Source organism: Notolepis coatsorum, assembly GCF_963971535.1.
Source record: "Notolepis coatsorum genome assembly, chromosome: 15".
Classification (NCBI taxonomy): domain Eukaryota; kingdom Metazoa; phylum Chordata; class Actinopteri; order Aulopiformes; family Paralepididae; genus Notolepis; species Notolepis coatsorum.
The window spans coordinates 19,156,991-19,176,039 of NC_140179.1; the positions used below are offsets into that span (position 1 = coordinate 19,156,991).

At 43.2% G+C, this 19,049-nt stretch overlaps 1 protein-coding gene across 1 annotated transcript in view; it reads right to left on the reverse strand.

Annotated features, from left to right (window-relative positions):
• The window catches only part of mapk11 (mitogen-activated protein kinase 11), a gene marked incomplete at its 3' end in the record, with an annotated part of 65,794 nt that extends 46,869 nt beyond the window's left edge, over nt 1-18,925 (reverse strand). Inside the window, exon 1 of the mRNA XM_084330917.1 lies at nt 18,739-18,925. Within this exon, the coding sequence (XP_084187043.1) occupies nt 18,739-18,854 (116 nt within the window). The 5' untranslated portion in view covers nt 18,855-18,925. The remainder of the gene's footprint in view (nt 1-18,738) is intronic.
• Nucleotides 18,926-19,049: the final 124 nt, after the last annotated feature.

Genomic DNA, 19,049 nt, shown 5'->3' on the forward strand with positions numbered 1-19,049 from the left:
TGGAAACAAGGCGGACAGTAATAAAATTAGCAATCAATCAATCAATCAATCAATCAATCAATCAATTCAGCTGCTTCTATAGAAAGTAGGTAAAAAAATCTTAATTTTTTTTTGCAATTAATCAATCAATCAATCAATTCGCGCAATTTTTATTTTGTTCCACAATGACTCATGACCCATCAATTACATCATCCAACATTGTTTAAGAAACTAAGACATTCGCCGTGACAGAATCGCTTTTCATTTAGTCTTTATGACCCTATCACCATATCCTTTCGTAATGTTTACTGTCCGGCTTGTCCGCCATCTTGCTTTCATTCCTAAAACCACGAACGGCGGAGTGATAGGAATGCGGTTGTGGGCGGGTCCTGGGACCAAGAGTGTGGGATTATTACAAATACCCACGTGTAAATTGACTGTTTCAGCCAATCAGAATCGAGAAATGTGCATGCCGTTGTATAAAATGACAGAACGCTCACATTTGTGAACGCAGAAACTATATCTTAAATTATGGCTATGTGTCTAATATGACCGTCGCTTATCAATGACTTGTTTGCAGTCAACATTGTCGAAACGGATTGTTTCTTAATCGGTTCATTTCCGTTTTATACCATTTTGAAAAACGCTCGTTTTCTTTAAGTTTCAGAAAAATATTAAGATTCTGTGATAATCACCCTTTACTGGAATACACTGGAATACACAAAACACGTTGTCATTTTTCTGCCTATTTATGAATCGTTTTCAAATAAACGCTAGATTATCGATAGTATATGTGTACTTATGCACGCTATAGAAGCAGGCTGAAAAATCGATTATCTTATTTCCTGATCGCACACACACACACACACACACACACACACACACACACACACATACACACATACGGGACACGTTGATATATCTGTGAAAACAGCTCTGATTATCCCAAGACTGGTAAAATAGATTCCTTACCTCAGATCAGATGTTCTCCAAAAAGATTATTCCAATTCCTGATCGCCATTCCAAATATCGATCGTGTTTATTGATCCAACGCTGGGTACTGGAAATTCTCCGCTGTTCTGCGGCTCGGCGATGACTCGGATCGGCTCCGGTTACATGCCTGAGGAGTAAAATGTGGATTCCGGACTCTTTTTTTCCCATGAGTTTATACCATCCGGAGAGACGATAGGGGGCGGTATTTTCCCAATGGAGCTCAGAGAGAGTTCCAGTGGTAATGTGAGGCTAGATTGATGAAATATGAATGGAAATCGCTAATAAAAATAAAAACGATTAAACGACGATATTTCTAGTCGTTTGCACTCAACGGTTGGCATGAACTAACGAGAATTCTCGTCGTTGGCACTCAAAGTGTTAATGTGTTGAGTTTCTGGTCTCAATCAACCCCCTGATGTCTCTGATCACAACAGTAAACATTAGGGGTGTAACGGTACACAAAAACCACGGTTCGGTACGTACCTCGGTTTTGAAGTCACGGTTCGGTACGGGTTTTCGGTACAGTGGGGGAAAGTTTGGCTTTCCATGTTCCACTCAGGGGTGATGTAGTGTGCAGTAACTAATTGTACTTGTAGGGCTGTCAACGAATATTCTATATTGAAATTAATAATCGAGTTTCGAATTAAATTCTGCACGCAAAAAAAAGTTCTGCACGTGCGTTCGTTAGTGGTTAACGTACCGTTGTATTCGTTCGGTACACAGCCGTACTGAACCTTAGGTCCAGTACTGAAACGGTTTGGTATGGAATCGATACGTGAACCATTACACCCCTAGTGAACACATGTTCAGCTCATATGGTCTCACCACGTCTCTGCTCGGCTGGTTCTGAAAGTCTAGTTTGATTCCGGGAAGCGTTCGGAGCAGAACGAGACCGTTTGATTGGATTATGGGGTTTGTCAGGCTGGAAGCTGAGATGGGATATGAGAAATGATTTGACATTGTAGAGAGACAAGGCAAAGATTATTGGGAAAAGCTAACCCACCAGTACCCACTTAGAGCCTGGAGTCCATTTGTTACATGAAACATGAGTTAATCCACAGAGAGAGAAATCGCATACCAAATCTATGGATGTGTCTTGCATTCAAGGGGATTCTCATTCTCTCTCTCTCTCTCCCTCTCCCTCTCTCTCTCTCTCTCTCTCTCTCTCTCTCTCTCTCTCTCTCTCTCTCTCTCTCTCTCTCTCTCTCTCTCTCTCTCTCTCTCTCTCTCTCTCTCTCTCTCTCTCTCCCTCTCTCTCTGTCTGTCTCTCTCTCTCTCTCTCTCTCCCTCTCTCTCAGATATATTATGTGCCTGTCTGCATCGTGGTCTACGACCGTAGCTTCTCTACATTATATGAGCCTGTCTGATCCCTGACCTCAGTATCTCAAGAGGCTTTGCCAGGAATACGAGGGCAGTAAGATCGATAATAATAATATGTCCTGCTCCCACCTCGGTTCTCCAGAAGGTACGACTGTCGCTGCAGGCCCTCAGGGGCCTCTACCCCCCCATCCCACCCTCTCAGCCCCCACACCCTGAACCCACCGTCTCAGGCCCCCCACCCTGAACCCACGGTCTCAGCCCCCTAAGACCCTAAGACCCTCACTAATCCCCCCTCCCCCCAGAACCCAGCTAATCAATCAATGCTGCTGTGAAAATGTCAGTGACAATAGCTTAGAGCTCAGCTTCAACAATATAAAGGGTAGGGTAGTGTGAGAGCATGTGTGTGTGTGTGTGTGTGTGTGTGTGTGTGTGTGTGTGTGTGTGTGTGTGTGTGTGTGTGTGTGAGAGAGAGAGAGAGAGAGAGAGAGAGAGAGAGAGAGAGAGAGAGAGAGAGAGAGAGAGGAACTTGTATTGTTGAGAGACAGAGACATTCCATAGGCGCTGCCAGCTGCCCATCACAAAGCAATTTCATTTAATTTCATTTCAAACTTTTATTTCAACTCGTGAGACACTGAGGTTAGCCTCATTTACAGCCACGACGGGCTTACCAAAGACACCGTTTGTCTGCAATTTCATACATATAGGCAGAATAAATAAGAATAAACAATAGAATCAGCTAAGACAGTTAGAAGTCGACACACGGTGGTCGGAGATCATACTTCTAAATACAGCAAGAGAAGGAAGAACCTTCAGCCGTCAGTTGGAGGCCATTCAGGCCCGTTTCTTGCCATAATTTATGCGGACTATGCACTTGCATAGGGCCCCCGAAGCCACCAGGGGGCCCCCTAAAATGCAAAAATAAAATGTATAATAATAATAAAAAAAAATTCATTCACTTAATACACTGTATATATATATATATCCTGTAAATCATGAGCTTCAAAAACTTAACAGATAGGCTATTGCTTATGACCGCAAGTAGGCGTTTCTTTATAAATAATGTTTACATAGTAGCTTACTGACAAAAATGTAGTTGCATTTTCAAACTTTATTTTACTTTAACTTTATCTTAAATAGTTCCATTTAAATTTCAATATTGTAAGTCAGAAATTTAAGGAACATAAATCTGTCTCATTTATGTGCATTTTGGAGATGTTATAATGCAGATTCGGTAAATCCTGTAAGTTTTCAGGAGTTTCTTGATGTAGGGGAGCCCCAGTGTTTACTATTTATTATCATTTTCTGTCATTGCTGGGGTCAACTTGAGATGTTTGATTTGAATTTGTGAGAAATTATCATATCTATCATAAAGGACACAGTGTATCATATCTGTCATAAAGGACACAGTGTATCATATCTATCATAAAGGACACAGTGTATCATATCTATCATAAAGGACACAGTGTATCATATCTATCATAAAGGACACAGTGTATCATATATATCATAAAGGACACAGTGTATCATATCTATCATAAAGGACACAGTGTATCATATATATCATAAAGGACACAGTGTATCATATCTATCATAAAGGACACAGTGTATCATATCTATCATAAAGGACACAGTGTATGATATCATATATATCATAAAGGACACAGTGTATCATATCTATCATAAAGGACACAGTGTATCATATATATCATAAAGGACACAGTGTATCATATCTATCATAAAGGACACAGTGTATCATATATATCATAAAGGACACAGTGTATCATATCTATCATAAAAGACACAGTGGTGGGTATCAAGCAAGTCAATACAGTGCAAAAACTAAACGCAACAATAATCATCGCTTATCACTGACAGATGACAAACAAACAACAGCGAGGATCTTGTGGATCTTAGATGTTTGTCTTCCTCTACAGATAACAGAGAGAGGCTTGTCCGGTGATGTTTTGTTTGTTATTGTGGTGACTGTAATGTGCTGTGTTTTGTTTCATGTAAAAAAGGAAAATAAAAAAGATTTGATAAAAAAAAAAGATAACAGCGAGAGGGTCTAGCCCTGATTCTTCGGAGGAGTCGTCGTCTGTGTCCCAGTGGTGCACAGCCGTGACGGAAACCCCACGAATGTCTTCATTAATTAACGAGTCTCACACGCTGCTAGCTGCGCAATTACAGGGAGAGGGCCACCCTGAGGACTCACATACTGTGTGTTTTTACATGTACGTTTACGCTTACATTACGTTTACATTTACGTTTATGTTTACGCTTAGATTTACGTTTACATTTACATTTAGATTTACATTTAGTTTTATGTTTACGCTTACATTTACATTTATGTTTACATTTACATTTACGTTTACATTTACGCTTACATTTACATTTATGTTTACGTTTATGTTCACAGTTTCCTTTCAAAAGAGACCAGACTCATGCATGTGCTATAAGTATAAAGTATAATAAATCGCATATTACTTTGGGTATGCAATCGTCAAAAAAAGAAAATAAACACTGGACTATCTGACTATTTTTATATATTTTTTTGGTCTTTTTCCCCCTCCATTTTCCTCCGATTTTCTCCCATCCCAATGTTAGTCGTATGCCAATTCCCAGTCCCTTCCTGGTCGCTGCGCACTTACCCCCCACAGTCAGATCATCTGGGAGAGTGGAGGCTACCACGTGCTTCCTCCGACACACGTCCAGCCAATCACCGCTTCTTTTCACCTGGCAGCGCGGATTCTCATCGAGAGGGCGTAGCGTGTGGGAGGACCACACTATCCCCCTCGAGTCCTATCCGCGCTTAGCAGGCGCCCCGACCGAACTGTAGGAGTCGCTGTTTACAACGACCCGGACCCACCCCGCCAGCTTCTCCCACCCTCTAATACAGCCAATTGTATTAGTGCAGACGGCCAGCCAAGCTGGTGACAACCCCGGAGCTGTGAGCTGGATTCGAACAGGCGAATCCAGCTCACAGCTCCGGGGCTGGTGACGAACGCAATCTCCGCTCGGCCACCTAACTGCTGGACTATCTGACTCTTAATAATAAACACTGTTAGGGGCGGCTGGGTGGCGCAGCGGACATTGCGCTCGTCACCAACGCAAGAGACACCGGGTTCAAATCCGGCTGTCGGCGTTGCCTCCGGCTTGGGCCAGCCGTCATACTAACTCAATTGGCAGAGTTAGGGGGTGGAAGTCGATGGGTGGTAATCTGGACGTTGTGGACAGCGACTCCTACAGGTCGGTTGGGGGACGCCTGCACAGCAGAGACAGGAAATGGCGGGGGTAGTGTAGAGCCTCCCGCACGTTACACCTCGCCAATGAGAGTCCGCACTGGCAGGTGAAAAGATGTTGAACCCGGTGTCTCTTGCGTTGGTGACGAGGGCAATGTCCACTGCGCCACCCAGCCGCCTCAACGCTATATTATCTGTATTATTTTTCATCATGCATGCATGAAAGGGTGGGGGAGGGTCGTTTTCCTATGCTTTGATCGTCACCAACGGAATACGTTACACGGTTACACACACACATTACACACATACGCTCGGGTCGCGGTGAATGGATTCTTGGATCAACGCAAGATTGATACCATATAGCCCTTACCTTGACTAGGATGTACTCCGAAAAGAATATTCCAATTATCTGATCACCATTCCAAGTATTTATGTCGATTGTGTCGATCGTGTTGCCAACATAATCCACCAAAGAACATGAACCGGGAGTGCTTGATTCTCCTCAATCCATGTGTTATAAACGCTTGTCCTGCCCGACAAGTAAAACCCGACCCGGACGAATAAAAGAAATAACGATAGAAAACCCAACTTTTCTCGGGTTTGGCGCTCAAGCATCGGCGAGTTAACCCGACTTTATTCGTGAGTGGCGTCCAATGAGTTAATAATAAACACTGTTGTTAGGACTATCTGACTCTTAATAATAAACACTGTTAGGACTATCTGACTATTTTTTTTATCTACTTTTTCTCCCCCTTTTTCCGTATTTTTCTCCCATCCCAATTTAGTCGTTATGCCAATTCCCTTCCTGGTCGTTGCGCTCTTTTGCCCCCTACTGTCGGCCTGGGGAGGGAGAAGACTACCACATGTCTTCCTCCGATACATGTGGAGTCAGCCAGCTGCTTCTTTTCACCTGACAGCGAGGACTCTCACCGGGGGAGTGTAACGTGTGGGAGGATCACACTATCTCCCCCAGATCCCTTCCCTGCTGAACAGGCGCCCCGACCGACCAGTAGGAGTCGCTGTTTACAACGACCAGGATACATACCCCATCGGCTTCCCACTCACTAACACTGCCAATTGTGCTAGTAGGGACGACTCACCAAGCCGGAGGTACCGCTGACAGCTGGATTCGATCCCAGAGTCTCTGCGGTGGTGGCGAGCGCTTAGTCCGCTGCGCCACCCAGCCGCCCGGACTATCTGACTCTTAATAATAAACACTGTTAGGACTGTCTGACTCTTAATAATAAACACTGTTAGGACTGTCTGACTCTTAATAATAAACACTGTTAGGACTATCTGACTCTTAATAATAAACACTGTTAGGACTATCTGACTCTTAATAATAAACACATTAGGACTATCTGACTCTTAATAATAAACACTGTTAGGACTGTCTGACTCTTAATAATAAACACTGTTAGGACTGTCTGACTCTTAATAATAAACACTGTTAGGACTATCTGACTCTTAATAATAAACACTGTTAGGACTGTCTGACTCTTAATAATAAACACATTAGGACTATCTGACTCTTAATAATAAACACAGTTAGGACTGTCTGACTCTTAATAATAAACACAGTTAGGACTATCTGACTCTTAATAATAAACACTGTTAGGACTGTCTGACTCTTAATAATAAACACTGTTAGGACTATCTGACTCTTAATAATAAACACTGTTAGGACTATCTGACTCTTAATAATAAACACTGTTAGGACTATCTGACTCTTAATAATAAACACATTAGGACTATCTGACTCTTAATAATAAACACATTAGGACTATCTGACTCTTAATAATAAACACTGTTAGGACTGTCTGACTCTTAATAATAAACACTGTTAGGACTGTCTGACTCTTAATAATAAACACTGTTAGGACTATCTGACTCTTAATAATAAACACTGTTAGGACTGTCTGACTCTTAATAATAAACACATTAGGACTATCTGACTCTTAATAATAAACACAGTTAGGACTGTCTGACTCTTAATAATAAACACAGTTAGGACTATCTGACTCTTAATAATAAACACTGTTAGGACTGTCTGACTCTTAATAATAAACACTGTTAGGACTATCTGACTCTTAATAATAAACACTGTTAGGACTATCTGACTCTTAATAATAAACACTGTTAGGACTATCTGACTCTTAATAATAAACACATTAGGACTATCTGACTCTTAATAATAAACACATTAGGACTATCTGACTCTTAATAATAAACACTGTTAGGACTGTCTGACTCTTAATAATAAACACTGTTAGGACTGTCTGACTCTTAATAATAAACACTGTTAGGACTATCTGACTCTTAATAATAAACACTGTTAGGACTATCTGAATCTTAATAATAAACACTGTTAGGACTATCTGACTCTTAATAATAAACACTGTTAGGACTGTCTGACTCTTAATAATAAACACTGTTAGGACTGTCTGACTCTTAATAATAAACACTGTTAGGACTATCTGACTCTTAATAATAAACACTGCACGGACTCTGGTGCAGTGTGCCACTACAGTTTGGACCATGTCTCTTTACTACTGATTTAATCCTGCCCCCCCCCCCCCCCCCCCACACACATGCTGCTATGACACTTGAATATCCCCTTAATAAAGGAACACTTGACTTGACTTGACTTGATAATAAACTGTAGTTTCTCATTCGTTCCTACTAGGCACTTCATCGTTATTATTGAGCTGTAAGTAGTATTTCTTATTTCTGTATTATTGCTGTAAGTGGTATTTCTTTTGTTGAAATAAGTGTGTAAAATAAACTCTACATTCCGATAGCCATCACTAGTGTTTGGTCAGTAAAGTTTTTACTAATTTCAAGAAGTCTTGCCATGAAGCCAAATTTGTTGTTTTGCAGTTCTCTCTCCTGATTGGATAACGTGGAAATGGGATACCAGGACATTTATCTTCCGTTTACTGCAGAGTGGAGAGACCGGGAGGTGACTCGTGACCCAACACTCTGTATACTGTTTACTGCAGAGTGGAGAGACCGGGAGGTGACTCGTGACCCAACACTCTGTATACTGTTTACTGCAGAGTGGAGAGACCGGGAGGTGACTCGTGACCCAACACTCTGTATCAGTGATGACTGTTTACTGCAGCGTGGAGAGACCGGGAGGTGACTCGTGACCCAACACTCTGTATCAGTGATGACTGTTTACTGCAGAGTGGAGAGACCGGGAGGTGACTCGTGACCCAACACTCTGTATCAGTGATGACTGTTTACTGCAGAGTGGAGAGACCGGGAGGTGACTCGTGACCCAACACTCTGTATCAGTGATGACTGTTTACTGCAGAGTGGAGAGACCGGGAGGTGACTCGTGACCCAACACTCTGTATCAGTGATGACTGTTTTTTTTAATCCACTTTTTCTCAAATTTTTTTCTATTTTTCTCCCATCCCAATTTTCATATCGTCCAATTCAACCCTCCCCTGTCTTCGAACGTTGTTTCTTGCCTCCCACAAGCCGGCTGCAATGTGGACTAAGTCATACATAGCACGAGTCCCCTCCGATACTCGAGGTAACAGCCGTCGCTTCTTTTCACCTGCGCGGCTCGATCTTTCAGCGTCGGGGGTCTGGGCTTTGGAGGGGCCCCGCCCCCGTCGCTTCTTGATTCTACTGCGCAGGCGCACCAACCGACCTGTAGGAGTCGCTGTCCACAACGCCCGATCCCCACCCTTCAGTTTCCCTCCCCGTAATACGGCCAATGTGTATTACTGTGGACGACCAGCTAAACTGAAAGCAATGTGGAGAGCGGGGCTCGAACAGGAGGCATCCTGTTCGAGCCTAGTCCCCAGCATTCGTTGCGAGCGCCTTGCCCACTGCGCCACGTAGCCCCCCCGTATCAGTGATGACTGTTTACTGCAGAGTGGAGGGACTGGGAGACCCATGTTACTGACCAGACACTCTATATCAGTGATGGCTGTTTACTGCAGAGCGGAGGGACTGGGAGACCCATGTTACTGACCAGACACTCTGTATCAGTGATGTCTGTTTACTGCAGAGTGGAGGGACTGGGAGACCCATGTTACTGACCAGACACTCTATATCAGTGATGGCTGTTTACTGCAGAGTGGAGGGACTGGGAGACCCATGTTACTGACCAGACACTCTATATCAGTGATGGCTGTTTGCTGCAGAGCGGAGGGACTGAGAGACCCATGTTACTGACCAGACACTCTGTATCAGTGATGACTGTTTACTGCAGAGTGGAGGGACTGGGAGACCCATGTTACTGACCAGACACTCTATATCAGTGATGGCTGTTTGCTGCAGAGCGGAGGGACTGAGAGACCCATGTTACTGACCAGACACTCTGTATCAGTGATGTCTGTTTACTGCAGAGTGGAGGGACTAGGAGACCCATGTTACTGACCAGACACTCTGTATCAGTGATGGCTGTTTACTGCAGAGTGGAGGGACTGGGAGACCCATGTTACTGACCAGACACTCTGTATCAGTGATGTCTGTTTACTGCAGAGTGGAGGGACTAGGAGACCCATGTTACTGACCAGACACTCTGTATCAGTGATGGCTGTTTACTGCAGAGTGGAGGGACTGGGAGACCCATGTTACTGACCAGACACTCTGTATCAGTGATGGCTGTTTGCTGCAGAGCGGAGGGACTGAGAGACCCATGTTACTGACCAGACACTCTGTATCAGTGATGTCTGTTTACTGCAGAGTGGAGGGACTAGGAGACCCATGTTACTGACCAGACACTCTGTATCAGTGATGGCTGTTTACTGCAGAGTGGAGGGACTGGGAGACCCATGTTACTGACCAGACACTCTATATCAGTGATGGCTGTTTACTGCAGAGTGGAGGGACTGGGAGACCCATGTTACTGACCAGACACTCTGTATCAGTGATGGCTGTTTACTGCAGAGTGGAGTAGTACTCAGTGTTATAGTTTGTGGACTATGTCACAGTAGTTGAGTAGTGATATTACAATATGGTGACTCTAGTATCGTGATATAACAATATGGCGACTCTAGTATCGTGATAATATCGTATAGTGGGGCTTCTGCTGATTGACACCCCAACTGATTGATGTGTATCTATGCTTTTTAATATCTATTGATGTTAAATGACTAGAGGGGCAAACACCTACTTATAATTCACGTCCTACAAGCGTACGGATGGACGATTAGTAGGCGACTATATGCACTATGTTGTCAGACAGCTGACTAGGTTGTCAGACAGCTGATGTCTGACAGCAAGATGGCAGCCGCTAGGCTGATTGATTAATTGAAAACTTTATTAACAGATTGCAGAATGGGTACAATACAGTACAGCTCAATACACACAATTGTTAAGGGGATGCAGACCAGAGAAAGACTTTCGTCTTGTTTATGTCTATGTTTATGTCTGTTTATGTCTCTGTCTCTCTTGTCTGTGCTATTTATATCCATTGCTGGGAAGGGGGGGGGGGGGGGGGTAAATGTATCTATGTTCCAGTTTTATGTACTGTAGAGCTTAATAACTGGTTCCCTGTTTTCTTTGTCCTGTCCATTTATTTGTATTCTTTTTTCCCTGGGCTGCTCCCCGGACCGATGTAAAAATTGGCTGGGGGGCGCATTATAAATGCAAATATCATATCATATCATATCAATAACACTCTGTACCGATCACAAATACCACCAACCTGGTTGTGTGGCAATAAAGGAATCTTGTATCTTGTATCTCTATGTGTATAAAACTGACAGATATGATATATACTCTTACTCAGACATCATCTCATTCTCGAATACCACCAAAACCAAAGAGATGATCTATGACCCCAGAGAAGTGAGCGTACATGACCCTGTGGTAATTGGTAACTGTGATATAGAGCAGGTTGCATCATATAAATACCTAGGAATCCACATGGATAATCGACTGAAATTGGATGTACATGTTGATGTTCTGTGTTCCAAACTAGCCCAACGACTGCACTTCCTCCATAGACTCAGACTGTTTGGTGTGAGCACAGCGATCATGATCATATTTTATAAAGCTGTCCTAGAAAGCCTGATGAGATATGGGATGGCAGCGTGGTTTGGTACACTCACAGTACAGTGTAAGTCGAAGATTGAAAGGCTAGTGAAAGCAGCGATGAAGGTGACTGGAAACACCATGTATCCTTCACTCCAATCTATCTTCGAGAAAGTAGTGGTCAGCCAGGCACAGAGAATCTTACAGGACCCTTCTCATATTCTATATCCCGAATATGAAGTTCTTTCCTCAGGGAGACGGTTCAGAGCATGTAGATATAAGAGCAACCGCTACAAGCTCTCCTTCCTTCCTACATCCATCGCTCTCCTAAATAACACTAGAGGTTGATTTCTTTGAGGTGCCACCTAACAGTGGGCTGTCACCTCTTTCTTTCTTGTCCAAGTCCTAATCTGTTGTAATTTAATTAGGGCAGGGTGCAATATGAAGCTTCTTTGAAGCTTTTGAAATGAGTTTACCTACTTATGTATTATGGTTGCATGTCTCTATGTATTGTCATATTTGTCTGAAGTCCTTTTTACTAACTAACTGAATGAATGAATGAATGATTGTATATATATATCTTTCTTCTTTGTTTACACGGTCATCGCCGAATGATGCCGCACTGTTGTTCCAAGTCAATTTTCCCCTCGGGGACAATAAAGTGTTACAATCACAGCCAGGGCCTCTCTCTCTCCTGTCTGGCAGCAGGTCTCCACGCCCTTATATGGGCAGCTTCCTGTCTCTTCATTCCCACGCCGTCTACCTGGGTCATCCTACACACCTGAGGCTCATCAGGTCATCACCGAGCCTGGATATGAGCCCCTGCCACTCCCCGTCCGAGTGTTGCTTCACCTACCGTGGTACTAGGACTCTAAACCTGTATGCTTCCTGTCACTGAACCTGCCCTGTTCTAACTTCTCTCTCTCTGTGTTCTTCTTCCCCCAGGCCATCAGAACACTGAACACTGAACTCTCCACTCACAAATACACACACACACACACACACAAACACACCACTCATGCGGCAACCGCTAAAACAATCACTTTAAACAAAATGTCACTTTAAAAAATAGAATCTTTAGAAACACTTTAAAAGAAGGAGGTACTGTATAGTTTAGATTAATTAAGAGTTAACATTGTAAATTGTATATTGCATAGTAGTGTATATAAGAACCAGTTTCTCAGGAACCTAGCATGTCTTTTTTTACCATGCATATCTTGTGTCTTATCTATTTTATTTTTTCTATGCCTATTTTATTCAATTTTATTATTGTATTTTGCACAATTCTTGCGGGCATGGCCACCCGCATTTCACTGTATGCCCTGGTATGTATGTGACAAATAAACCTCTTGATTCTTGATTCTTGAGGATCACACAACCCCGGACATGGAGTGACCTTCCTAACCCCCTTGTTGTACATTCAATATTTCCAACCTTGTCAAACCTGGTAACTATTAAACACCCTAAACCGCCTCATTCTCCTGTACCTTGTGTTCTGCTCTTGGGTTCAAACCTAGACACCACCCTAACATAAAGTTTATTCTTATCTTATCTTATTCTTATCATAGTATATATTCAGATTAAAATTCTTTATTGCCTATATTTATTGTAACGTATAATATAACCGATACAGACCGTTACACTGTTTATTTTTTATCAGATCAAATTGTATCGCCTATATTTATGTCGTTCTACTATTACCCTGCCCATACCTGTACCTCCCCTCCCCCCTCATCCATGCTGCTATGACATCCCTCAAGGGGCTCAATAAAAGAATATTGTAGAAGCAGAAACCGACTTGGTGGATTTGTATTGTTAGAATATTAGAATTCATATTGTTTAGACTAGGTGTCGTATTTATGTTTTGAACTCTAGGGGGCACACCTCCTCTATAAGTAACCTAGCTGATTAGTGTAATTCATGCACCTGTTATGGAGATACGTTTTCCTACCTGTTTCACTGTTTGGAACTGACAAATAGAGCAATTGACAACTGTTCTGATTTAACCTTTCATTCACTATCATTCACTTTTGGACAATAAAACCCTGCAAACTGTACCAGCCGCAACTTGGACATTCTTCTATATTTACATCACAAACTTTGTTACTGAGTAGAGAACTAATTATGCGTGCATCTTGGTTTATATCCTACCACCCCACATCTACAACGCAAAGAGTTTAGATTTATAGATATGTGCATATTACAAGCAAAACGTGTAATAGCTCTTAATTGGAAAAATGTTGATGGACCAAGAATTGGTATGTGGATTAAAGAAATGGCTTCAAATATGTCAATGGAAAAGATGGTGTATATTGTTAGACGTAAACAAAACATTTTTGATAATGCCTGGGGACCATTTGTGTACTTCTTAAAGCATAATACGAATGTTGGGAACTTGCTTCAACAAGAACGGGATTAGGGGGAGTATTGTGGGACAACTCTTATCATTGTGTAAAAACGACAAGAAACACCCTTTACTTAATGTGTAAAACATTTTGGTTGTATTATTATTTATTTATGTTTATTTTTTATTTAAATCTATCCTTCCTATGTGAACCTGTTTTTGAAGTTAATTATTATTTTGTGGGGTGGGGTTAGGGGAGGGAGAACGGGGTGAAAATGTTTGCTGAATACTGCTCTGCTGATATACATGTTGTAATTTGCAAACTAAAACCCAATAAATATATTGTTAAAAAAAAAAAAATTATGCGTGCATCGTGACGCCTGTCAGCACATTCGGGGAGTGACAGTCGGCCACTACAAATATCTTATCTTATCTTATCTTATTCGGTACTGTTGTTGATGTGGTCTGTGTTGGTTGGTTGTGTGTTTGTTTATCTGTGTAGGAATTACTGTTGCACCTATTTTCTCTTTGGGGATCAATAAAGTATCAATCAATCAAGCCAAGTGTTTGCGTTGGAACCCACAGGTGGGTTGTTATACAGACGTGGGGTGAAGCGTCTCTATATCCTGCAGACACGACCCCCAACGCAAGACGGTCTCATCAAAAAACAAAATAAATAAAGTACTAATCGACCGAGACAACTAACCAATAAAGTAATCTCCTCTGGGCCAATCAGAGACTGCGTCTCCACCCAGTGATGACACATCGGCAACACTTTGTAGACATTTCAAAAACAGGAAATAATGATTGTGCAAAGAGTCTTGTGTTATAAATAAATAAAAGTCCCACTTCCCTCTTTGTATTTTACTAACCGAAGGAATCAGATGACACACAATATTGAGCCAGTGCTCTCTATAACGCTGGCCATCTGAGGTGATTTAAGCTCTGAGTCTACTATACAGAACGATCGGTTTGAACTGTAGCTAACTTAGCTCCTTCGTGTGGTGAAAACCAGGATACTGGTCCAGTATGTGATGTATGTGAGACTGGTCTTGACTGACTGTCACCATGACAGCTCGCCATGGCAACTGAGTCTTTCTGGGGTGACAAACCGGTCCAGAATTAAATCAATATTGCAACAGTGTGTTATAGGCTATTCCGTGTCAGAATGTGTAGAGAGAGAGAGAGAGAGAGAGAGAGAGAGAGTTTATGAGGAATCAAGATGGATGAAATTGCTCTCTCGCTGTCTGTCTCTCTTTCTCTCTCTGTGTGACAGAAATCCAATCAATGTCAGCAATACCATTTAATACGGCAGACATCACAGTGTCCGTGATTCTACTCCAGTATATTAGAATCACTGGATACCCTTTAAACCACAGTTTAACCCTTTCAGATCTGATCTCAGATCTGTTCCATTAGGGGATCCTGAGAACATTCTGATGACAGAGGTTACTGTGAAACACAGTGTTGACTTTTAAATACAATAGAACCCCCCCCCCCCCCCCCCCACACACACACACACACACACACACACACACATTTAGAATCTTTATTTATGTCCACATAAATGTCTAAAGGACACAAATATTATCAGTGCAACTGGACATTGTGGTTTATTCTGTTACATTCGTGCCCAAATTGACAATGGCGACCAAAGTTACACACATGGATGATGAACCAGACAATCAACACACAGCTCATGGGTACAGATAGCAGCGTCTTCTCCAAATTGCACGGCTGCCAATAATAGCTGACACTGAGCAATATCTTGCTAACTGTTTGGCTCGTCTCTTCGGAAGACCGGCCATCTGAAGGCCTCTAACACCCAACTTATGAACATGACCCAGGCTTCCAAATATGAAGACTAAAAGTTTACAGTTGTGATATGGTATGCTCTAACGGTTGATACTTCAACATTTTGGTTGTAAAGGCTTCTTCTAGACTGTAGTCAAACGTACAGACAACTTCTAGAATGAGAACCTCTCTGTTATTCTCATTAACAACAACAACATCGGGGGTGTTTGCTGAAATATCAGAGAACAGTGAGTTGTCACTACACAGATTGAACATAATAATGGCTTCACACATACAGCGTATATGTTGCAGGTGACCGGAGTGTGGAACAGACTGACACTGTCTGCAATCAGATCCACGATCCTATCATGCCTACAGATGTAGAGCCCTTTGTATGCATGACAGCCATTGAGGATGTGAGACATGGTTTCTGTTGTCTGTTGGTGACCGTGGTGTATGCAGTGTGGGCTATGACTAGCATTTTTACATTTTGGAAAGGTTGAGCTTCGATGGTAAAACCTGTAGCCTAGCTTTTAAAGTGAAGATGATGATGATGATGGGGGGCGTTTGATGTCTGATGTTTCATGTTGATGTCCCAGTGCTTAACAAACTGTACCGCAAACAATTACCACCAACCATCGTTGTGTGGCATTAAAGTATCTTGTATCTTGTATCTCATCAATAGCTGCCTACATTTTTTTAAACGGTGTGCGAGACAGAGTGGTCAGCGGCAGCGTTGCGTTGTTATTATGGGCTGAGCCGCCACGCAGGATAATGACGCCGCGCGCACGCGCGCGCGCACACGCACGCGCGGCCCCGCGCGCATGCGCATATGTTCCCTCGCGCACAATAATACACTTTGTTTGTATAGCCTTTCATACAGAAACTGCAGCTCAAAGTGCTTCACAACAGAATTAAGACAGGCATAAAATGAGCACATAAAGTGCAGACATATAAAATCAGTTTTTCACATTAGGATCTAACATCCCAACAGGCAACCTTGTTTATGGTTTGATTCAGTTTTAATATAAATAATAAAAATAAAGAGAAGATTAATTAATTATCTACTCAGTCCCGAAGTTTGTGATGTAGATATGGAATGTCCCGGGTTGCTGCTGTTTGCAGAGTGTGTTGTTGTCCGGGGGGCCTGTACGTTAATGCCAAGCAAGCAGTGCAAAAATGCTTCCGCATTCGTCACCGCACGCTAGTGCGGTAAAGCGCCCTTCTTTTCAGACAAATGCTACCGTGCGTGCACCGGCGGCGGCGTGCTCGCTCAGGTGCGTGCGTGCGCCGGCGTGCTCGCGCGAGGTGCCCGCGCATGCGCATGAGATCCGACACGAGCGGAGCTCAATATATATAAGTCACCGCCCCTTATTCAGTATCTAGCAATAGCTCAATTGGCAAGGACACATGGCTGTGGATCCTATGGCTTGTTTGCTGGCGAGTTCGAATCCCATCGAAAATATTTTTTAACGTGATTTTTTTTTAACGTGTATTCTTTCGCCGGTTAAGGTTAGGCATGGTTAAGGTTAAGGTTAGGCATTGTTTCGGAGTTGGTTAAGGTTAGAACGGTTAAGTTTAGGCGCTGTTAAGGAGCTGGTTAAGGTTAGAGTTTGTCAAAGAGAATGGCAATATAATTTCTATGGTTAAGGTTAGGCATGGTTAAGGTTAAGGTTAAGGTTAGGCATTGTTTCGGAGTTGGTTAAGGTTAGAACGGTTAAGTTTAGGCGTTGTTAAGGAGCTGGTTAAGGTTAGAGTTTGTCAAAGAGAATGGCAATAGACAGCCTATTTCCGCGCGACCTGGGCGCTGGGCGGCGGAAAATGAAAGGCGCATTACTGCATGCCACTACGGTAAATTTTTGCACTGCTTGCTTGGCATAAAGCTACACGCGTCCGGGGGTGAGTGGTGGTGGGTGGGGGGTTGAATCAAAACATTTCGGAATTGACGGCTGTTTTGATTTGGCCCTTCGTTCGCCGTCGTTCACCTTTGGACGGCGGTGCACTCTGTGGGCAGCGGCAACTTGGGACGTTCCATATTTACATCACAAAGAGTCCCAGACTGGTTGAAGACACCAGCCTATAGTGGCTATTGTTATGATAATGCGAGGTAGCGCCGCAGGTAAACACAACGATCCGAGCCGAGCGCAGCGCGTTCTCGCGAGCGCGTGCACGCGCTTCTGCTCAAATCTTTAATACTCAGTGAGGTACCACTGAGTGGTACCCCGTGCCATGAACAACGCATGCCTGGTCAGCGGCAGGGAGACAAGCAAGCTTCCCTTGCAGTTTAAGCTCAGTCCAGTGTTGACACACACACACACACACACACACACACACACACACACACACACACACACACACACACCTGAAAAGGTTAATGCACTACACCACTAGAGTAAATTATTCCCTGAGATTTTATGAAACCGTATAGTACAGTAAAAACTGTATAACCTACAATGTAAACAAGCCTGATGTTTTCCACAGATGTCACAGTACTTTGGCAGCAGGCCATCCCCCCTCCAGCTGTGACCCCCCCCCCCCCCAGCCCCCCAGCAGTCTGGACACCGAACGTGATAAAAACATTTTGATTGTTTTTTTATTACTATTTAAAAAAAATTAGATCGGTCGCGGCAGCAGCATTTCCGAGCAGCTGCACAAATCAAATCCCGCAGACATGAAGCCGGTTTACCGTTTTATCGATAACGCCCCATATCAGCTTCCTGAAGTCTGTTTCAACGGCAGTTATTTATTTATTTATTTTATTTATTTTTTGCAAACATTGACGACCGGGTTTGCAACCAAGTCTCACAGAAAACCGCTGATATGATATAGATGCATCATAGCCTGATCATAATAATCTCAAAGTAAGCACAACATGTCTCCCCGAAAAACAAACCGAACCATTTGGAGCGAACAACAAACTGTCTCAGTTCGGGAGTCGTCCTAAATATTAAATAATAAATAATAATAAATAATGCTGTTATGCACTGTATTACTGTTTATCAAGTAGCCTATATGCGCGGCGCTGCAGCCCGGCCCCTCCCTCCCTCCTCCCTCCCTCCCGTTACTCACCAGACGGAGCCGTAGGCCCCGGAGCCCACTGGGGTGAGGTTCTGGTACCGCTCCGGTACCTCCCACACCGTCTTGTTGAGCTCCTGCCGGTAGTAACCCGCTCTGGCGGCGGACATGTTTCTGGACACCGGCGAGTCCGCGACGCTGTGATGATGGGAGAGAGCTGCTGATCAGAGACTGCTGTCTGTCTGTCTGTCTGACTGAGGGGGGAGTGGAACTATACTGCTGCTGCACAGACTGGACTCACCGGCCGGTGTCTCTCCCCCCACCTCTCTCTCTCTCTCTCTCTCTCTCTCTCTCTCTCTCTCTCT